Source organism: Periplaneta americana, chromosome 8, assembly GCF_040183065.1.
Source record: "Periplaneta americana isolate PAMFEO1 chromosome 8, P.americana_PAMFEO1_priV1, whole genome shotgun sequence".
Taxonomy (NCBI): Eukaryota; Metazoa; Arthropoda; class Insecta; order Blattodea; family Blattidae; genus Periplaneta; species Periplaneta americana.
Window position 1 is genome coordinate 134403716 of NC_091124.1, and position 23369 is coordinate 134427084.

The 23369-nt window shown below is 35.2% G+C and overlaps 1 protein-coding gene across 1 annotated transcript in view; it reads right to left on the reverse strand.

The window, feature by feature from the left end:
* Positions 1–2681: 2681 nt before the first annotated feature.
* Positions 2682–23369, reverse strand: part of FBXO11 (F-box protein 11) — an 86029-nt gene continuing 65341 nt past the window's right edge. Inside the window, exons 6-11 of the mRNA XM_069833667.1 lie at positions 22451–22754; positions 22037–22340; positions 20151–20371; positions 19851–20069; positions 17892–18099; positions 2682–6564 (exon numbers count right to left, since the gene is read on the reverse strand). Of these exons, the coding sequence (XP_069689768.1) occupies positions 6435–6564; positions 17892–18099; positions 19851–20069; positions 20151–20371; positions 22037–22340; positions 22451–22754 (1386 nt within the window). The 3' untranslated portion in view covers positions 2682–6434. The remainder of the gene's footprint in view (positions 6565–17891; positions 18100–19850; positions 20070–20150; positions 20372–22036; positions 22341–22450; positions 22755–23369) is intronic.

The following is a 23369-nucleotide window of genomic DNA, read 5'->3' on the forward strand; positions in this document are numbered from 1 at the left end:
TCCGTATTTATGTTATTGTATGTATGGTTAGTATTGGTTATGTGATCGACGTATGTAGATGTATTGTGTCCTCTGGTTATAGCTTTGTGTTCTTTGTAGCGTGTTTGGAATGATCTGCCTGTCTGTCCTATGTAGAACTTGTCGCAACTATTACATGTGAGTTTGTATACACCTGTGTGGTCGTATTTATTTGTTTGTGTTTTTTGTGTGTTGAGATGTCTTTGTAGTGTGTTTTCTGTTCTGTATGTTATGTTGTATTTCTGTTTTCTGAATGAAGATGCGATCTTATGTGTGCTTTTGTTTTCATATGTTAGTGTGATGTATTTCTTGTGTTCTTGTGTTTGTGTTGTGTTTTGTGTATTTTTGTGTTTGTTAAGTTTTTGTTAATAACAATATACCACAAGAATACATCGAAGAAATCATCGAAATCACACACATCATAACAAGTTTCTCCAGCTCTTCATTATGATAGCACTCTCCGCTTTATCCCATGACTCTGCTGTCTGGAAAACATCACGTAAGTTGATTGCTTTCCACGCCATCAAATAGCCTCAGTGGAATCATTTTCACGTTCATCCAGCAGGGAGACAAGAAGTGCATGCTGATAATGACGTTTATTGAATCCAAAATGCTCTGTGTCCATGGGCTGAATCAGGGCTGTCACATTGAGTGGAAGAAAGACTGCTTGTATACCATCGGACTTTAGAGTCACATCAGAGGGATGGCTGGGAGCATTGTCAATTATAAGGATGGCTTTCAATGAAAGTTCTTTTTTCTTCAGTTCTTTTCTCACAGCTGGTGCAAATGTTTCGTGGAACCACTGAGAGAATATTTCTCTATCCATCCATGCTTTCTTCTGAGCACGATATTCTACTGGTAGACTATTTCTCTCGCTGTGTTGGAAACAATGTGGATGTTGAGCAATAGCTTATGACTCCCATTTGTGTTACAACACGCCATTAATATTACTAGCTGTTTTTGTTGTTTCTACCCATGTACTTCCTTCTCGTTCTTGGTAACTAATGTTTTTGAAGGAAGCATCTTGACAAAGAGGCCAGTTTCATCAGCGTTATACACAGCATCAGAAGTTAACTCTTCTTCCTCTATTTTCTTCCCTATCTTCTTTACAAACTCTTCTGCATCTTTTTCGTTAGCTGAGCGAATTTTTCCAGTTACTGTCAGCTGCCGCATGCCATGTCGTTTCTTTCCGTTTGAATATTATTTTCTCCCCAAAGTTTCTTTTTTTTTAAACCATGTGTCAAATTTAATTTATTAAATGTCTCATATATTTTGAACAAGATTTTTTATAGAAAAATGTATTCTGAATGTCAGTATGTAATGTATGGAATCCATCTATAGTAATAATTCACCTCAAATCATAATGAATATCTATTAATGTAGATAAATTCAAATTATGCACAAACCAATGTTGTTAGTTATTTGCTTATACTTAGTTATTTAACGACACTCTATAAACTACTGGGTTATTTTTAGTATCAGTGGAATTGATGACAGTGAGATGAGACTGAGGATTCGCCATAAGTACATAAAATTCACCTTAGGGTTTGGGAAAATCTTGGAAAAAAACCCAACTGGGTAATCAGCCCAAGTGGGAATCAAATCCGTGCTCGAGCACAACCCCGGATCAGCAGGCAAATGCGCTACCACCTGATCCACGCCAGTGGCTTTTAGTTATTACTCTGCGTCAAAATTAATTAACATATTTTTATTATTCCATTACTGAAAGCATAATAATTTGAAGTTCCTGCTAAAATTCTTCACATTTTGCATTAAAACAATAATTATACAGTGTCTCTGTAATACAGTATCTGATATCACTTCCTACATTTTTGTAGAAAGATATCATTTCAGAATTCTTTGTTTTCAGCAGTTTCTGACACACAGACAGCTGGCAAAGCGCACGGGCAGAGCAATATTTTGTTTTTGAGACAAAGACAGGTGAAATGTGCTGAAGTTCAAGTCAACAACAACATACTCATAGGCTGTAGCCAACCCGTTCTTTTCACTTTCATACTTAGTTAAATGTAGATCCAATGAATAAAATCTTACGGACTCTTGCAACAGATCGAGGAGAAGTTTCTACTGTTATGTAAATATTTTTATATAGTGATGGCCACCAGGATTTAAAATCTAGCATGTCTGTTCCTTGCAACACCTGCACCATGAAATTCCCAACAAAACAAAATACGAGCGGTACACAAAACACCTGACAGCCAACTTTTGAGTACAGAAAGGACCGTAGTCCTGGACTCTGGATCTTTCTGCACTCAACCAGAAATTCAGTCCCATGTTTTCAACCTTAGATCTCCGTAGATTGGGATCTTTTCTATGCACAAAGGTGAATATACCTTCAGAGATTCAGAATCTGCTCATAACTGAATTTCATAAAAAATGTGACCAGGTCCTTTCTGCAATCATCAATTCAATTACAATATAAAAATACAATCACAAGAACAGCATTTTCGTTACTTTTCCTGCTTATCATTAATTCCTATACATTTTGAATTCGTAATTCGATAGGAAAAAATAAGTAGATTTTAACTTAATGTACTTTAACATGGTTAATGCACATGAATATATCTTACCCACTGATGTCATCAATGAAACTCAATTCCATCTTTTCATATTCTTATTACTAAGAAGTGGCAACAATTAATATAAAGGGCTACTATAAATGATTCGTTTTATTTCGAAACACTATATTTCTCAAAGTATTACACATAGAGATATGATTGATACACAAGAACCATAAACTCGCCAAGTTTACATTGTAACACACCAGTTGACAGCATGAGTGCAGTGCCTTTACAAAATGACAACAAAGCAGGAAAAGAATTTTTATGAGTTGGAATATGTGAGATGTACATCTGTCATTGTCGTGCAGTGTGCAATCAGAAGGGAGTACAGAAAAGAACCACGTAAACAGAGCAATCTGGAGGGGTATCAGGAGTTTAAGGACACCAGTTACCTGTGTAAATGGAAAAACTGAAGTTCAGCAGTGTGTCAGCTGAACAATGAACGGAGTGAAGGACAGTTTCGTGAGCAGTCCACAGTCGGAGCAAGCCGCAGCACACAGTGTGGAAGATTTTGCGATGGCGGCTCCAATTTAAACCTTACCATCTGCAGCTCATGCAATAATTAAACCTGCAAGATTATGGCCTGCGATTGGATTTTTGCATCAGAATGCAGGAAGCATTGGAGGACGACGATTTTGCCATTAATATGATATTTAATGACGAAGCAACTTTCCATTTATCAGGTAAGGTTGATCGACACAATTTGAATGTGATTCACCAAAGGTGAATGTTTTTTGTATGATGTCACAGACAAAGCTGTATGGGCTGTTTTTCTTCTATGAGAAGACTGTGATGGGTAGCTCTTACCTGAACATGTTAGAGTTCTAGTTGTTTCCACAATGAATACTGATTCTGGGAATTTCGTCTTCCAACAATTCTGGGCACCCCCCCATCCCTTTTGGAGCATCAATGTTCGTCACGATTGGACATGTTGGTGTGGAAGACTTAGCTCTGTTCACTTGGCTTCCCAGGTCACCTGATTTAATGCCGAGTGAGGTCTTGTAGAACATAGAGAATGAATCAATGCTGCTGTGATGACCACTGACCGGGGAATGCTACAAAATGAATGGACCGAACTAAACTACTTCTTGGACGTGTGTCATGTGACCAGAGGGGCACACATAGAACATTAAAGAGCGTGAGGAAAATTTGGTGAGTTTATGGTTCTTGTCATGTATCAATCATATCTGTTGTAATACTTCGGAAAAAAACAGTGTTCTGAAATAGAATTAAACATTTATAGTAGCTCTGAATTAGGTTGCCACAAGCGGTAAAAGGAGAGCCAAAACTGCAAATATATAATTTCATTATGAATTATTTATTTTTCTTTCATGAAGTGTGAACACTTATAAATTATTTATAAGTTTATAGTCAGCATTTTCTATTTGAATAAATTTGTTGTAGGTTCTTACAAAAAATTAAGTCGCCATAAATGGTACACCCACCCAAATTTTCTACAGAAACATGACATAGGTATTCAATTTACAAATTTACAGATTTACATTCATTAATCAGCTATTAATGTTTAATCTGATTCAAAGAATGAAAACGGTTGTATTTTTTTTTTAAACATCCATTTGGTTTGTGTCTTCTAGGCCCAAATATTTCTCTTCCAGAGAAGTAGAATAATTTGAGAACATGACATTTTGTGGTAAAGATTAAATTCCCTTGGATTATATTTCTTTTTTAACTGTAAATGTAACTGTAAATGTAAATGTAAGAAGTTAAAAAACCTATTGTAATTATAGAAAGCACTGCTGATCAGAAGTCATCAGAGGAGGCTAAATAATATAATAGTTACCAGGATGAGGAATCTTGACAAGCAAAAGGGAAGTCCAAACAGTTTTGTTAATGTGGTGATACTGTAAAATTCAGAATATTTATTCTCCTCAAAGATCTCCTATACTGATATTATGATATTTCCAAATGTAACATTTAATTTATATATTTTACACCAAGAACTTACAGTTCTTTGTTTTAAAATCAGGTTAGTGGGAGTTTCTAGTAGGCACTTCTGCATTCAGAACAATAGTTGATTGGAAATGCATGACAGTATGTATATTAATGCAGCCAAAGTCATCTGCCATATTTGCACATTTCACAAAATGTTTACAGCTCACATTTGATTAAAGGACACCTAAAGGTATATAAATAATATGGTGGATAAAGGCTAATAAATGATTTCACTTTAAGAATACAATGGGAAGATCAGACTATCCAGACCATCACAACCCGTAATTTCACCAGTTGCCTAATAATAAGTCAAATAACCGAATCTGACACGGTATCAACACAAGAAGTATATACAGATAAACTTTCTCACTTCTTGCAGAATAAGGCTACTGTATCAACAAAATTAAGAATATTTCATATCATTAAATATCACTTACAGCATTATTCCACCACTTCAGTGACTTGCGAGACAATGTGCATGATATTCTATACTTGTGTATATTTCTAATATGTATACAACACAAGTGCATAGCTACAAGTTTGTGGTACATGAATGAACTCACAGAATGTATGCTTCTTTCAAAGACAATGTCTACTACTAACACAGCTTAATAATTTTGTAAAGAAGCGCAATATCATTTACAGTACTTGACAAATTTTAAAAGTGATCAATGAGAAGGGTGAGTCAAATGGAAGAATGTTATGTCTACCTAGTAATCAAAACACAACGTACAAGTGAAATGGAAGAGAACGAGTGCACTCTACCAACACCACTTCCTCTCTCGCACCAATCCCAGCACCGGGACGCTTATTATGAAACTGTTTTATGGCACTTGGAGAAGTATATTTAATGTCTTCGACATCCCATCCACAAACACAGCACTTGCAAACGGGAGGGACTTCGTGTAACCATCTCCATTTCATTTTCAATGTATCTTGTGATTGGCACACCTCTGACAGTCTATATAGTTCTTTCTCATTTTTGTACAAAAGAAATCTCAAAACATAGTAAATATTTAATTCACTTTCAAAATGTATTTTAACTAAAAATTCATAGATGTACCAACATTCAATATGTAATACCTTTCGAAAATACGACGACAAAGCATGAGGATGACACATATAACTTTTTACTTAAAAAAAAGTTGTCTATTTACATATCATATCAGAGAAGACACCGAATAAAGCAACAGTCTTATCTGGCAGATCAGATCTTAATTTAATTAAACGAAAAAAAAAAAAAAATCCTTGATGCATGCATGTCACAGTTTTATTTGCCTCAAGGACATGCAAAATGCAAATGTAATGGATTAGCTCAATGTCAGGTTTGAATTTGATTTTACATTATATGTAGAGAAAAAAGGCAGTACTGATACAGGCTATTAAATGGCATTAAAAAAAGATGGAGGGACAAATGCATATAAACATAAAAACAACCCCAAATATGGCATGGAGTTCTATAATATATTGTTTTGATTTGGCAAGAATGAACAACAATGGGCTTCTCTCTGAATTGAATATTGAACTCTGTGATTTCTCTACTGGTTATAATAAACATACTTATATTTATATATGTACAGTATCATCTTCACTCACAGACATGCACTCACTCTCACACAAAACGCTCTTGTTCAGTGACTCATCAATATATGCAGACAAAGATCACAATCATTCAGTAAGATTTTTCACAACACATTCAAGACCACCGAGTTCTATGTGTACGTATATCAAACAAAGAAAATAAGGAGATTCACTGAGTCTGTTGTAGCACATTGCATGTGTAGGCCTTATATTGTGAAGGACTCGAAGGTTAATTAGGCCACTGCACATGAAGGTCAAGGAACAATGTTCTTCCCTGCCGTACGTACACTTGCAAGAATGAACTTAATTGACCATGAGGGTATGTGATTCCATTGGTGCTGCTGAATCGTACAGTGTATCTGTGTCTTGTGTTGGCTCCCCTTGCAGCTGACACTGATTTGTTAAAGTTCCAGCACCACAGTCACAGAAGAACCTGCAGCACAAAATTATTACATCAAGACAGACTACACAATTATATACAGTAGAGCTTCGATTATGTGTCTCATGAATAATCGATCATTGGATTATACGATGGTCTTCCCACTTTCTCCCTTATTTAATCACGAAAACCCAGCTAAAATTCGATCTGCAAGCTTAAATATAAGCAGTCTAGCAAGAGATCCAGTGCTTATGATGGTAAACATGGGAATAACAGTGCCCAGGATGTCAAAATTGAAATATGTACAACTACCCCTTCCATTACCACTCTGTTGTCATCACAGCAGTTCACACCCCCACTCACCCCTCACATTCCAATACAAGCACAATAACCTTGACACTGAGGAACCTGCAGACGAATTTCAAGGGTTTGAAGAGAATAACAGAGGATGTTTAAATGTTATGTTTTATTTAACGATGCTCGCAACTGCAGAGGTTATATCAGCGTTGCAGGATGTGCCAGAATTTTGTCCCGCAGGAGTTCTTTTACATGCCAGTAAATCTACTGATATGAGTCTGTCGCACTTAAGCACATTTAAATGCCATCGACCTGGCCCGGGATCGAACCCGCAACCTTGGGCATAGAAGACCAGTGCTATACCAGCTCGCCAGCCAGATAACAGAGGAAGAATATTAAAAAGTTGATAGAGCAAAATGATCAATTCTTTGATGTGGATGAATAAAACATTAGCTAGTGACTGGATACAGACTTGGTGCGCATGAAATAAAATGTGATAACATTACTGCTGATCCTGCATGTGAGACTACAAGAGTGACAATGATGATAGTGGAGTGGAGTGGGAGAATCGATAGTGTCTGAATCGCATATTCCACTACAAACTGCACTTGGATCAGCAGAAACCCTGATGATGCTTCATTCCTGGATATTGTTTTACTTCGAAGAATTACAAACAGAATAGAGATCAGAAAAAATTACTAGTATTATAGTTCACAAAAGAAGTGACTTCTTTGAAAGAACATAAAAATAAGGTACGAACAAGCAGAACAGATTATATGTACTTTTTCTATTAACTGTTCCTCCTCGCATCTTCAACACGGTGAATAAGTAGTAATAATACTCTAAGAAATAGTAACAAATAATGTACATGACATGTCTTTGTCAAAAGCATTTAATTTTTTTAACCTAACATGTCTCTTACAGTAATATTTTCTACCATTATTTCTATTATGCCACGCTGCACAATGTGACCAATTTAAAAGAAGACAGCACATTAGCTCTTAGGGATCAATCACTCTCCCAAAAAATCACCTCAGATGATAACTTTGTTTAATGTAATCTCATTATGTATTTTTGTTTTTATTTAATCTATTCATTCTATCTTTTCAGATTATGTCTTTGTAAATTGAAATTTATTATGCATCTTTGATATTTATTGGATTGTGAAGAATAAAGATGTCAGTAGAATAACAGCAAGTGAGATGAGGTTCATGAGAGCCACAGCTGGATATACTCGCTGGGATCATAAAAAAAATGAGGACATAATGCAAGAACTTCAAACAGAACCCATTATGCAGTTCACCAGTAAATATCAACTTCAGTGGTAGGGTCATTTCGAATGAATGGATCGATGCAGAATTCCAAAAGCACTGTTTCATTATCGTCCGCATGGCAAAAGATCTCTGGGTCGCCCGAAGAAGAGATGGATTGAAAAATCCTAGTTTGAGACCGTAACAGGCCACTCGGCCTAATACTTGTTAGGAAGACAATGACGACGATATTTATTCCATCTTTTTCGTACTTTTTACTATTTCTTTGAAGAGCTTAATTTTTATTTCTATTAATTTATTAACAGTACATTAAAATATTATTGCCTAGTATACTTTGTCCCTCAGGCTGCCTCTATTTAGAGGAAGTATGTTAATATTAAAAATATTGTATATTTTGTTTATGATAGTAATACATATTCCTACGTCATATGTGTATGTCATAATTAGTAACCAAGCAACAATCAATTGTGGACAAATGTACTGAAACGGAGGGATATCATTTCCAACATATGCTATAGCTGTCTATGGTGGGTCATTTTTTAAATTGAATGGTGTGTACTCAGTCCCATATCTAGATATTAGACATTTAGCAGTCAAACTGTAAAAAAGTGGCATTTAACAAAATATGCTACTACCTAAAGCAAACATCTGCAAAGTATGAAGATATTGCAAGTAGAACACATTGAGTAAGGGTGACTAACCATGAAATCAGAGTAGAAAAAATGTTCTTAATTAGATCTAAGTGTCATGCTGGTTGCAGGCTGTTCAAAATTCAGGACAGAAACACTAAACATATACTGATCACCACAAATAATATAACATAATAATAATAATAATCCGTGGCGCTACAGCCCGTGAAGGGTCTAGACCAACCAGCCAGCTGCTGGCCTCACGCCCACATGCTGAAGCAGAGGTGATGATCATCCAACCAGAATGGAGGTATCGTGTGGTTAGCACGATGATCCCCTCAGCTGCTATAGCCGGTATTCGCAACCAGATTTCGCTACCTATCGTAGCTCCCCAAGTGCATCACGATGCTGGGTGGGCACCGGTCCCATACACTGGCCGAAATTTCACGAGAAAATTTCTTCCCCCATGAGGAATCGAACCAGCACACATTCCGTAACATGAGTCTTAGGCAGGATGCCTTAGACCGTGACGCCACGGCGTGGGACAATATATAACATAATAGTAGCAACAAAATTAATCAATGAGGCAAAAAAGAATGTCAGTAGTTGAATGGTTTTCATCTTGCCTTATTAGCAAACACATTGGGGCCTAATCACGTTCTCAGAGTCCAGTTTCATAGTCAGATTCATTTTTACTGCTAGTACAGCTAGATGATTCAAACGTGCAGGCAAAAATTCATTTTCAGCTCAATTTTTTATTTTTTCTCAAAATTTTGCCCACCTTATGAATTTGCTGCTCTGGGCCTATGTGGCACATGCGTAAATATGAACCTGTCTGTACTATTTTCTTATACTGTGTGCAAATGGTAGCAATAATTTTTATTGAACTTCCAAACAATATTTAGATTTGCATTGTAATTACACTATGTTATATGGTAAAGTATACGGGCTTTACCTTTCAATATTTATTCAAATGAAACATTGTTCCACAGGTAGTACGAAGCTTGACTGTTATCTTTAAGAAAGAATGCAAGTAAGTTTAAATTGAATACAACCGAAGATAGTGATTTTGCTTGTTTATATTTTATTGCTATTTACGAGGACTACAATGCTAGACGATTTCAACTAATATTATTTATTGTACACACTATTCTTATCTAGTTATATTAAAAACAAGGACTGGTCATTCACTGAATAATAGTTTGTACCGGTAATTTTATTTTCATATATCAGTGATATTAGAAAAACTCATACAATACAGCCATAAAGTTTCTTTTATTTGCTCTATTGACTACTTATCAATGTTTCTCATTGTCATTAATTTTTTTATTACAGTGTCACAAGATATGACTGAAAGTAATGAAAATAACTTGAGAATAAAATCTCTCTTAAATGTGACAGATGCTCAGATACTATTATCTAAAGGACAAAATAATCTTAAAATATCACCATCAAATATAACTTAAACATTTCAACACTAAAAACCAATGTTCTTGCTCTCACAAGAACTGACTCAATCACAGTCAATATATAATAGTGAAACTTATACATACTGCTACTGTCTGTGTCATTTTCTCACATCTTTCAGTCCGTTTAGTACCAGTAAAAAGGTCCATGTAAACAATATTAAATTGCACCATACTGTTCACCATTTTATCATTTTACTGAATAAATTGTTCAGAATTCTTCATTTCAAACAATCATATTCCTTGAAAAATAGTTTTTGTGGAAAATAAAAACGTTTGGCAATGTTTCACAATAAATTTGTTATTGTAGGGCCGCATTTAGTAGTGAGCTGGACTCCATAATCCTGATTATGACGTAATCGCAATAAGCAATATGTATTCTAAACATACTGCAGTAGTTGGTACTAGCGTACAAAAAACATTTGCTTTACATCTGCAGCACAAGTATATTAGAATTTTGATAAGGAGAACAAGACTATGCTCTATGGATGTAGTGGCAAGTCTTTATTTATAATTATAAGCTCATTGCAAGTGTTGTGTACTGCACACTTCCTTACGACGTTATTGAACTTTAAACAATGTAAAATACAAATGTAAACATAGACTATCCCAGTTGAATACTGTGTGAATTAGCAGTTAAATGAAAATTTTAAATTATATATATATATATATATAGTTTTCTGCCCAAGACTAGGTCTTTCAATGGAATCTCAAATTTTCACTACTTTCTGCCTTCCTCTTAGCCTCCGTATATAATCCATGTATCTTAATGTTGTCTATCATCTGATATCTTATCCATGTACCTTAATGTTGTCCATCATCTGATATCTTATTCTGCCTCCGTTCACTATTCCTTCCAGTGCATCCTTTAGTAGGCAGTTTCTGCTTAATGACCCAGCCAATTCCTTTTTCTCTTCCTGATCAATTTCAGCATTATTCTTTCTTCACCCAGTCTTTCCAGCATAGCTTCATTTATTATTCTGTACGTCCATTTCACACGCTCCATTGTTCTCCATATCCGTATTTCAAATGCTTCTAGTCTCTTTTCTTCACTTCGTCATAATGTCCATGTTTCCGCCTCATACAGTGACAAACTCCACACAAAGCATTTCACTAGTCTCTTCTTTAAGACACCCATTTTTCTATTAAAAGCTTTTTTTGCCATTGCTATCCTCCTCTTGATCTTGACAACAGCTCATATTACTGCTTATAGTACACCCAAGTATATTTATATACAACAGTCTAACTTGTATATAAATGTTATTATGCTCACATAAAACATAAAACAAGGCATAGCTCAGACAGATTTATCACTAGCACTTTCATTCCACTATCACCACCGCCATTATCATTACCACTTCAATCATCTCCACTTACTCGAATTACTTCGTCCATAGTAGAGTCGCACTGTTACAGAGGCAGGTGGCAAATTTGGAGTTACTCGCTCCCTCAACCATTTCTCGAAGCTGGTGGAGTTCATTTTTTGGTGGTAGTCACCAGTAGTTGAGCCACCTTTATAAATGAGAAGACCACCATCAAGAAATTTAGTTTCGAAACCTATATCTACTATTATAAGCCTTCTGGACTTGTTTCCTTTTAACATCTTTTCTTTTCTGCCATCATTTTTTAGAAAGTCAAATCGGTGTCTATCAAAGACTCATAGAGATAATTTGTCTTTGTTCTACTCTAAAGCGTTTAACTCTTGTGATATTCCTGCAATGCCACTCAATAACGTTCGGTCGTTCTCGAATGAGTCTTCGATCCTGTAATATCTTCTGCAGAAACCTCATACTTTTTAGCATAATATTAAAAAGACATTCCAACATTTTGCTATCTCTCTCTTCCCTCTGAACATAAACTATGACGTTGCACAGAGGCAGAGATTTAGGTAATAAAAGATCTGTACAGACTATGGAGCGGTAATGTTTGGAATGGATGATACGGAATGTTACCTCAGATCGTCATATCACATGCATAGATCGCGAGATTAGCTTCCCCTAGCCCCACTTCTCCACTCTCGGAAGTAGCTACTAAATGTGGCCCTACAATACCTCATTACCACAAGAGACAGGTAGGAGCTGGTCTATTACAAGTAAGAAGATAAAGGCAACAAATTCATAACAATCTCATTAGTGTGATTCTGAATATATATTATGGAAATAAAACAAAGACTGATGTAGCAATCACTGTACCTTTTTGTTTACTACTTGTGTCACTCTGCTAGCTCTGTGCCATCAGCTCATATGAATGACGATTGAATAAGCGATTTTATGACAGGTTGTTGTCACTGTTCTGCTCATTTTTGTTTCTTTTCACCTCACTTCATGTATTAAGTATCATCTCGCAACGGTGTTCATTATGCTTATATTTGATCAATATTACTGATAGTGTTCTCATTATTATTGTTTTCTTATTATTATTATTATTATTATTATTATTATTATTATTATTATTATTCTTTGTTCAAGAATGCAACAATACGTAGAATTTAATGAAAACCAACGAGGATTTGTATCTACTGCTGGTGCACAGATTAATGCCTCTATATTAAATTCAGTTCTTCGTAAGGCCAAAATCGAAAAAGAAGATGTCACCATCTTGTTTCTTGATGTGCATAAAGCTTATGATACTGTTGGACATCGGCATTTGGAATCTGTCATTCACAATTCTGCCCTTCCTCAAAAATTACAGGATTTAATTATAAATTTACAGTGTGGAAATGAAACCCAGATAGAGGTTGGAATCCATAAAACAAAACCCATACCGTTTAAACAAGGGGTTATGCAAGGCGCTCCTCTTTCCCCAATGCTTTTTAATCTCAGCATAGACCACATTTTTTATGAATTATCCGAGCCTAGTGTGGCTGAAGAATTTGGATATGACCTAGTATCGGATCTAAATAATGTAGTAATATTAGGATTTGCGGATGATATTGCACTTGTTGCTAAAAGTACAATTGCTGCATCTGAAATATTTACCATGACAAAACGGTCATTACAGCAGATCGGATTAAGTCTAAATGAATCTAAAACTCAAACCATCGTTATCGAGAAAGGAAAATTAAGTAGTACGACATTGAATCTTGGAGGATCAATTGTTAATAGTATTGATGGAGATGAACGAATCAAATACCTTGGGATTAATTTTTCTGATGAAATTAAGTTTGACATTGCCAAAGTAATCAATAATTTAAATAATAAGATCCAAGCTTTAACATCTACTTATCTTCTGAAACCAGAACAAAAACTCAATGTTTTAAATATGTATATTTGGCCTATACTTGTTTATCCTCTTCAAAATGCTCCCCTTCACCAGCTTTCTGACCGGTTTCTCGAAGATGTGGATAAGTTAATTAAAAGTTCGGTGAAGGAAATTTTATGTTTGCCAGGAGACATGCCCGACGCGATGTTGTACATCGAACGTAAATATAAGGGTCTCAGCCTTTTCAAAGCTCAATGGGAAGCATGTTTACAGCATCTCAATATTTGCAACACATTATTGAGAACCTCGAATCCTCTTGTCGTTTCTACAAGGAACATAGCAGCAGAAAAGAAAGTATGTTCCAGGAAGTTAAAAATTCCACCTGAAGATCTGGATATAAGTAACATCAATGTCCATAAACTACGACAAAATCTTAGGAAACAAGAGTACGACAAATGGTGTGCGCTTCCACATAAAGGAAAAGGTGTTATTTTATTTCAAGAATATACTCCCGGAAATAAATGGATTTTTTCTAAGGAGGGTCTATCTTCCTCTGAATGGCGGGACGCAATTAAGATGAATGCTAACGTAGCACCAGTGAGAAGTCTTCATGGGAGATCCTTGGACGGTTTCCGTTGCAGATACTGCAACGAGACTGAAACCTTAGCACACGTCCTAGGATCCTGTCAGCATGGAGAACTCCTGAGAAATTCACGCCATCATAACATCCGAAAACTAATAGCACAAGCCCTTAGAAACAAATCCTTCGAGGTCCATGAAGAGGTGCACTGCGTTGCGTCTGAAGGCGGCGGAATTAGAAGAGCGGACATCGTGGCTCTAGACAAGACTAATAGTAAAGGCTTTATACTGGACCCAACTGTTAGATTTGAGATGAGCCAGACCCAACCATCCGAGGTCAACAAAGAAAAACAACAAATTTATGAGCCTACTATTCCGTATTTTCGAGAAAAATATCAGATGGAAGGCACCTGGGAAGTACATGGTTTAATGATCGGAGCGAGGGGCACCATCCCCCGATCAACTGTAAACACTATCAAAACATTTGGAATCCATGACATCATTCCAAAAATAATTACTTCAACCATTAAAGGGTCTGTGGCAATTCTGAAAAATCATTTATACGGAATATCATAATACCCCCCCCCCTTTTCTATTCGTTAGTGTGTGATTGTTACAAATATATGTACAAATTTATTATTTCTTAAACTTAAGCTCCTAGTTCACATTCAAATTTGGCTCATCTATCTTACTTAATCATTACTATTCTTATATGTGTGTTATTCTGTGTTTTTGGCAACCCAGGATGCCTGGGCAGACTATTTCTTGAAATAAATTATATATTATTATTATTAACATCTTCCCTCTTATCAATCCCACTATTTTTTCCTATTATCATTCATATTTTATTCCTAGCATCCTCCTTCACATTCCTCTTGCCGTCCATGTCATATCAAGACATGCCTTATCGAGCAATTTAAGTAATTACGAGAAATTAAGAACAGTAATACTGTGTGTCATCAGATAACGATCTCATCACCTGTCAAGTTTCGAGTATCAGTGACTTGTGTGAAAGAAATGGGAATGACAGCAGGAATAGCGGTGGAGAAAACAAATATGACAAACATGAGCTCAAAACACTACCAAACGTGAACAAAGCTTATCAATGGTGTTCATGCAAAATCTCGTATGTTAAAATTACTAATTTTTCAGAGAGGAGAAAAACTGAATATTTTTGTTGGTTTCAGATCAATTCCTTTGAAACTCAAAATGTTATCATAAAAACACATCTTGTGATATTTTGCAATTATATATTATGAGCACCGAAATAATGCATGTCTAGAGGGGAAAAAATTGTTTGAATTTTTTTGCATATGACATTTTGCATGAACACCAATGTTATGCTGTATTCGATAAAGTGGAAGATTTTATTAGCACACATTAAAGAAAGTGATGATTACTGGGTTTATGAAGTTGAAAGGGAGCAAAGTACCAACAAAACAGATGTCCATCACAGACCGTATTTCGAAAAAATAAATGAAAAGTTACCTTATTTCTTCCTAGTCTTCCCAAAAGAACAACAGGTATTTCAGTGTGACACAACAATAAAGTGAACTCTTTTCATTACTTAAACTGGTAACTTCACATTATGAATCCAAAGGTACAGAAATTAACTAAACAACCCTTCAAACATTAGAAAGAATACTAATTACCATAATGTGAAGAAAGAGGAGTAACACGGAAATTCTGTAGAATTACGACAAACACAAAAATTAACTAAAAAATCCTTCAAACATGAGAAAGAATACAAATGACCATAATGTGTTGAATGAGGCCTAATACGGAAATTCTGTAGAGTTACGATAATCACAACATAAATTAACTAAAAAAACCTTACAAAACATGAGAAATAATACAAATTAATCATAATTGTAGGATGAGGCCCAACATGGAAATCCTATAGAATTACAACAATCACAACAGAAATTAACTAAAAACCTTTCAAGCATTAAGAATAATACAAATAATCATAATGTGAAGCATGAGCCTAGCATGGATATCCTGTATAATTTCGACAATCACAAAAATTAAATAAATTCAAACATAAGGAACAATATAAATGACCATAAAGTATATGATCAGGCCTAACTTGGATATTCTGTAGAATTACGTCAATCACAGAAATTTAACTAAAGAACCCATCAAACATGAGTAACAATAGAAATAACCATACTGTGTAGAACAAAGCCTAACTAGGAAATCCTGTAGAATTACAATCACAACAGAAATTACCTAAAAACTATTCAAACATGAGGAACAATACAAATGACCATAATGTGTAGGATGAGGTCTAACATTGATATCCAGTAGAATTATGACAAGAATTATGTCAATCACAACAGAAATTACTTAACAACCATTCAAACATGAGGAACAATACAATGACCATAATGTATAGGATGAGGTCTAACATGGATATCCTGTAGAATTATGACAAGAATTATGACAATCACAACAGAAATTACGTAACAACCATTCAAACATGAGGAACAATACAATGACCATAATGTGTAGGATGAGGCCTAACACGGAAATCCTGTAGAATTACGACAATCACAGAAATTAACTAAAAACCATTCAAACATAAGAAAGAATACAAATGGCCATTATGTGTAGGATAAGGCATAACACTGCAATCCTGTAGAACTACGACAATCACAGAAATTAACTAAAAAAATATCCTTCAAACATGAGAATACAAACTACCATAATATGTAGAATGAGGCCTAACATGGATACCCTGTAGAATTACTACAACCACAAAAATTAACTAAAAATCATTCAACCGTGAGGAACAATACAAATGACCATAATATGTAGTATGAGACCCAACACGGAAATTCTGTAGAATTACGACAATCACAGATATTAACTAAAAAAAAGCTTCAAACATGAGGAAGAATACAAGAGATTGGTGTTGATTTTACAACTCCAATAAAAGTACAATTTATTTGTTAATTGAAATTGAAATTTCTTCATCAAATCTGTGTATTCATTATTTTGCCCGTACATCATATTAGCAGTAAGCACATGTCCTGTAAATGCATCATATAAGTAGCATAAATTAAAAGTAGGCCTGTGTGTGGAAACTGGACATGTATTGCAAACTGCGATAAACTTACCATAAGAAAATCATAACACCCCTATTGTGGCTTAAAATAATAAGAAATGCTAGTACTCTCGGCCTCCGAAAAAGTTTTTTTCCCTCCAGCCTCCCCTGCCCATCTCAAAAGTCTGGATTTAATTAGGTCAAGTGAAGAATACAATCCGCAGCAATTATAACTAGAATAGCAGTAAGAGTAAGTAAGTATTCTTAAGCATACATTTCAAAGTGGCATTCAGTTTTTGGAGTTTGTACGAATCATTTCACGTGATCAAACAAAATATATTTTTAGGTTAGGTCTCGTGAATCATAAACTGATTAGTCAAAGCAATGAATTTCATGTTATCAGACAAAATACATTTTAATATTAGATCATATTAATCTACTAATTTCAACATAGTGTGCGAGAGGTCCAGGAGGAAAATATAGGCCTCCTCTTCCACAAATTATTGAACCATTTAGAAAGCACATCCCAACATATAGATGAAATGTAGTAAATAAGTAAATAAGCAAGACATCGTTACTGTTAATAGATTATTATTATTATTATTATTATTATTATTGTACATGACATTGTGAGTATACCCTCTTTGGTGATATCTGGTATTAGTTGGCAACACTGAAGAGATGGCCAAATTAGCCTTTTAGGAACTGCTCTTACGTGATCCTCACTAGTCTTCAAGTACTATTTCAGTATTATTAAATGCCATTTCAATTATACATCTTTCTCACTTACGCATTTTTTTCTTCAGACACCCATAAAAACGTACAAAGGAAATTTACTGTATCTGTAATTTTCTTTATCATTCCAAAATGTTTTTTCATTCCTACATACCTATCATGCCTGATGAATTCAACGTCATGTCCAGCATGGCAGGTTTTAATACAATTAACACAGATGGCATTGCGATCTGTTGTGTTGCAGGTCTGGCAGCGATAGAAATCATGCATTGGGAATGAGGTGTAGCTGGAAATTTTGTACAAACACTGGCCATTGGCAACAGCCTTTTCTACTGCATCTTGATTGTTGAATATCTTGTTCCCTGAATAAAAATAACACAAATTATTAAGTTTGCACATAAATTAACAAAATTCCATATTGTATGAATAAAAAATAATCAAGTTCACACATTCAAGTCACTCTTATGTTCTGAAGTACAACTTTTTTTAACCTATACTATTAAAGAGATAGTAAACATTAATAATAATTTGCCATATTTCAATAAAATTTAGATTTGGTATTATGTATGAGCAGTAGGAGTTGGGGTAATAGTATTATAATAACGTACTGTTATCGGACTTTATTCAATATATAAATTATTTCCTCCACCTAACTATTGATTATATTTTTCTTATAACGGTAGTAGAAAACAATTTCATTATTGAAAAATACGACCTTCCTTGTATTATAAATATCAGCAGATAGAAATAAAGAAGAAAACCCATCCCATGACTTACAAGAAAATCTCGTACAATACAGTTAACAATGCTCGACAACTTGGTGAGGGTGTTTATTATTCGTGACAAGAATGAGTAATCTGCAGAAGGTTAATCAACGAATGCAATATTCCACCGATTTTGAAGTTTGCATAATTATATTACAATTATGGAGGAAAGTGAGAACCAAGCTGCTAAGAGAAAATTTTGTTTTGAAATGTATAGCATATTTGAGGGGCTCACAACCAGAGTGGACCAAATCCACCAGTGGTCAGTTTGTGGATTAATACAATCTCAGACGAAGAAAACATAGATTTATTCATTGTCGTAACAAACCAAGTCCATAACTCATTTGTTACTCCACAGAGGGCAGCATTTCCTATGGAAGGTGAAAGTTGCTAAGCATGAGCCAGGAACTTTAAGACTCAAGTTCTCAAAATTATTCCGGAAGGACTTGGTCCACTCTGGTTGTGAACCCCTCATATATTATTACTTAATGAAGTAGGTCTGCCGAATTAGCTCTGTGGTAGCACATCTGCCTCCTGACTAGCCAACCCAGGTTCGATTCCTGGCGAAATTTTCATGTAAAATTTCTACCTCGGGACAATGCTATATAGTGGTGCACAACTTCTTACAATAAATTGTGCCTGGGTTAAATCCCAAATCTCTTCACAGCACATATGAAGAGAAGGCATATATCACTGTTGATAATGATTCGTCCGTCAAATGGGGACGTTAAGTCTGGCAGCCCCCTTGTACTATTCAACAGGAGTAGGCTACGTGCCGGCACCAGGTTTCCCCTTCTCCTTTCATCATCATCCTCACCCATTCCATACACTACACTTACACGAACACTTACACATACACTCACACTAGTACATGACATAACTCTTTACAGATACACATCATGCATGCATAACATGGCCCGTTGAAGTGGTGTGCAACTTGAAAAATGGGTCACAGTCCTGCCATCTATCTGCAATATGCGGAATCCGAATCACGCAAGTGAAGTAGGCAAGCATTAGATACAAACACTTAATGAACTGAATTACTTTAGTATGTGGTGTATGATTTTTAAAATTTTCCCACATAATTCAAATACTTGAATTTAAGATGTCATTTTTGTCCCTTCCCAAAGTGCAATACATGCGCGAGTAGATATGATAAACAAAAATTAATTACTCTGTCACAGATTTAATAGGTGCGAAGTGATGTCTTCTATTCTGTTAACTCAAAAAGATATTGCATAGAACTATAAAGTGAGAAAGAAGACTTCAATACTTATGCCTACTGAAGGTTTGTTGCACAGACCACTATAAAAAATTAAGTACATAAATAAACAACTAATATTACTTACCTCTAACAATTGGCTGGACACCACTTGCAAGACAAAGACCCCCAAAACGATTATTAAATATTTGATTTAGCTCTAAAGTTGCAGTGGCGTTATTTGTAATTTCCACACCTGCTGCGAGTCCATCAAATATTCTGTTCCGCCTGAGAATAGGATGGCTTTGTGTGGATATAAGAACACCTGCTTGTGCGTTCCGGAAAATGTCATTCTCTTCTAATACACCTGTGACAAAAGTAAAATAATTAATTCATATTACTTATTAATACATCAACATATTGTTACAGAATGTAACATTTTGTATACCTTTCCCACCATTGAAGATGCATATTCCACCATCCCGACCATCAAAAATCTTGTTTCGCTTGAGCGTAGGATTAGAATCAGTCTTGATCCAAACACCTGCCATTGCATTGTCGAAGATCTCATTTTGCTCTAATAGTCCCAAGCCACCATTATAAACTAAGACTCCACCATTCTGACCACCCCAAATCTTATTACCTCTGATTATTGGATTACTGCCAGTTCTGTAAGAAAACATGAATACAAAATAATTGTCATATAGAAATGAAAATTGATGGATGAATCCAACACTTAAAATTGAATTTTAATTTATTTTGACCCATATTTCATATTATATATGCTATTTCTTCACCACTCACTCACTATCTAATAAAGTTTTCTCTGAAATTGTACTTTACTTTTTGCTAGAGGTTTTGAAAGAATTTACATCTAATGACAACCACACAAATGAAAGGTGATAGAATAATGAGATCCATTTCAAGAAAGTTAAAATAAAAAGAAATTAATTTTCTCCAGAACAGTTTTTGCAACTTTATACAACTAATTCTCTGGAAAAAATGGTACATAAGCCACTTCAAATATATTAATGTTTCAACACAAAAAAAAAAAAAATATATATATATATATATATATACACACACACAAGACATTCAACTATGTACAATTGCTTCTCTGTCAAATATTTAAACACATGTGACTGAAAAAAACGGATAGAAACAATTGCGTAAGGAGGATCATTAAAAAAAAATAAAAGCCATCTATATTTGCAGAAGATTTGTTTCGACTACACATTGAAATGAATTTTGACTCTCAAGCATGGCCTTCAATTGGGTCACCCTTGTACAGTTCCAGAAAAAATAAATGGGCAGCCTAATTTTACTAAGTTTCAGATACAATGCATTGCGCATGTGCAGTAAACAAGAGTGCCTATATGAATGCTACTTGTGGACAGTCTTGCGAAGCTTGTTGCCTGCTACCAAGACTCAGCTCATTTTTTAATTCCATATCCCCCATACCCTTGGCTACAACTCTTAGCAAATTTTGGCAATCACAATGGTATTTTGTTAGAAATTTTCACTACTACTCTTACAAAATGGGTCTCACAACTCTCGTAATTTAACTCGCAGATAAATGGTATTTTTATCCACTGATTGCGTTGTCTTTAATCTGCACAATGGGGTACTGGCTTGCTTCTTTCCATATCTCAAGTTACACTGACACAATCAGCCTGACTCAGACTGCAGTGTTGCACAGAGATCACTAAAGACAGCCATTTTCGATTTGCCCCTCCTCCCTCACGCATCTGGTCCAACCAGTTTACACTCGGTATTTTTAAGAAGCAATATCTGCCTTCTATCCAATTGTAAATAAATGATTACTGTAACTCTTATAGTTTCTGTGCATTAACCATTTCAAATTTCCCACTTTTTGGGACATATGCAGCTTCATATGTACTCTCTCACCCACACTTGGGCAAGGACGTAGTTCTATGTCAGAAATTCTACTAACTATAAAAACAACTAATGGAACAACAGAGTAATTTCAGACCAGGAATTTTTCTCCTGTATATGTCACTGTGAAATCTCACATCTCATAAAATTGTAAAGCTGAGCATTAAACAGCATATGTGCATAGGTGAGTACACCATTTTTATATGACTTGTGTCACTCTTAGTTTACAGTTTTTACACTTTGGTGATGCATGCGCAATGCAAAACATTTAAATACCTGTGTCGACCTAATTGCAGAAATATTTTGCAGGGTCCCAACCAGAAAGGATTAAAAGACTTAACTATAGTACACATACTACACTATGCTATATAATTTGGAGAAAGGGCAAACATAATTCATAATTATTGTTACATGTTTTAAAAATCTAACCCACATTACCTGATTTGAACACCAGAGTACAGGTGATTAAATATATCATTATCTTCTAGCTTTCCATGTCCATTGTCATAGAAGTACACGCCAACCTGTTTTCCTGAATGAATACGATTCCGCCTTAAGACAGGAGTGCTACCAGTTGTGATCCATACACCAGCTAACGTGTTTGCATAAACTTCATTTTCCTCGATGAGGCCCTGACCCTTTTCGTGAACGTAAATTCCACCATGTTGGCCATGATGTATTTTGTTGTGGCGTACAATGGGATCACTGTTCGTTCTTATCTGTATACCAGCCAAGGCATTTCCTAAAACAAATAACTGAATTTTTATAAAACTGTAAACACTAAGTTTAATTAAAATGCATTTAGTACGAAGTGAACCTATTCAAGGTGACGAACTGAAGAGAGAGACTTACCATAAATATTGTTATGTTCTATGAGGCCTCGCCCCTCTCCAAATATATATACACCACCTTGATGTCCATTGTATATTTCATTCCGTCGAATAGTGGGATTGCTGTTTGACGTGATCCACACCCCAGCAAAATTATTAGAATGGATTTTGTTATCAATAAACTGTCCCAGACCATTCTCATGAACATAAATACCACCAGTCTGTCCATGATGAATCTCACAATGTACAACAGTTGGATTGGCTCCTGCTTTAACTTCAAAGCCAGCAATACGATTGTTGTGAATGTCATTGGCTTCAAAGTAACCCTGGTAAAACAACACATAAATATCACATTTAAGTATTAATATACACATCAAAAAAAGTTTGGAACCAACAGAGTTTTATAGAATTTTCTTCCTTTAAAAGAAATCTGTGTTATCCCACTGATTGTATAGATAACTTTCCACTCTATTGAAGTTAATCATGTTGCTATGGTACGAAATTTAATAAATAAACTACTGTTTTTCAGGATTATGTACAACATTGTATAATTTGATTCTATCAATATACGATATTAAACAGTTTTACCCTTAAAATAAAGGATATTGAAGGCATTCTGACAAGTTTAGTATGCCTGAACACAAAGCAGTAAATTATCGTGTGTGGATTATCACCTTAAGTGAAGAATGGCTAATATATAGGCAGATTGCCCTGCATGTTGGTGTTAGCCATAGTGCTGTTGGAAAGACCTGGAAGCGTTATTTGAACACAAATGGAGTAGGAGATAGGCTCGAAAAGGTCATTTGAAGGTAACCACTCAAGCTGAAGATACATAATATTTGGAGTGTCTAGTTCGTAAGGGCCAAAAACCATAGCTATGAAGTGCTTTCCTTCGGACCACTGGGAAGCACATAAGCACCCAAACCATTAGAAATCATCTT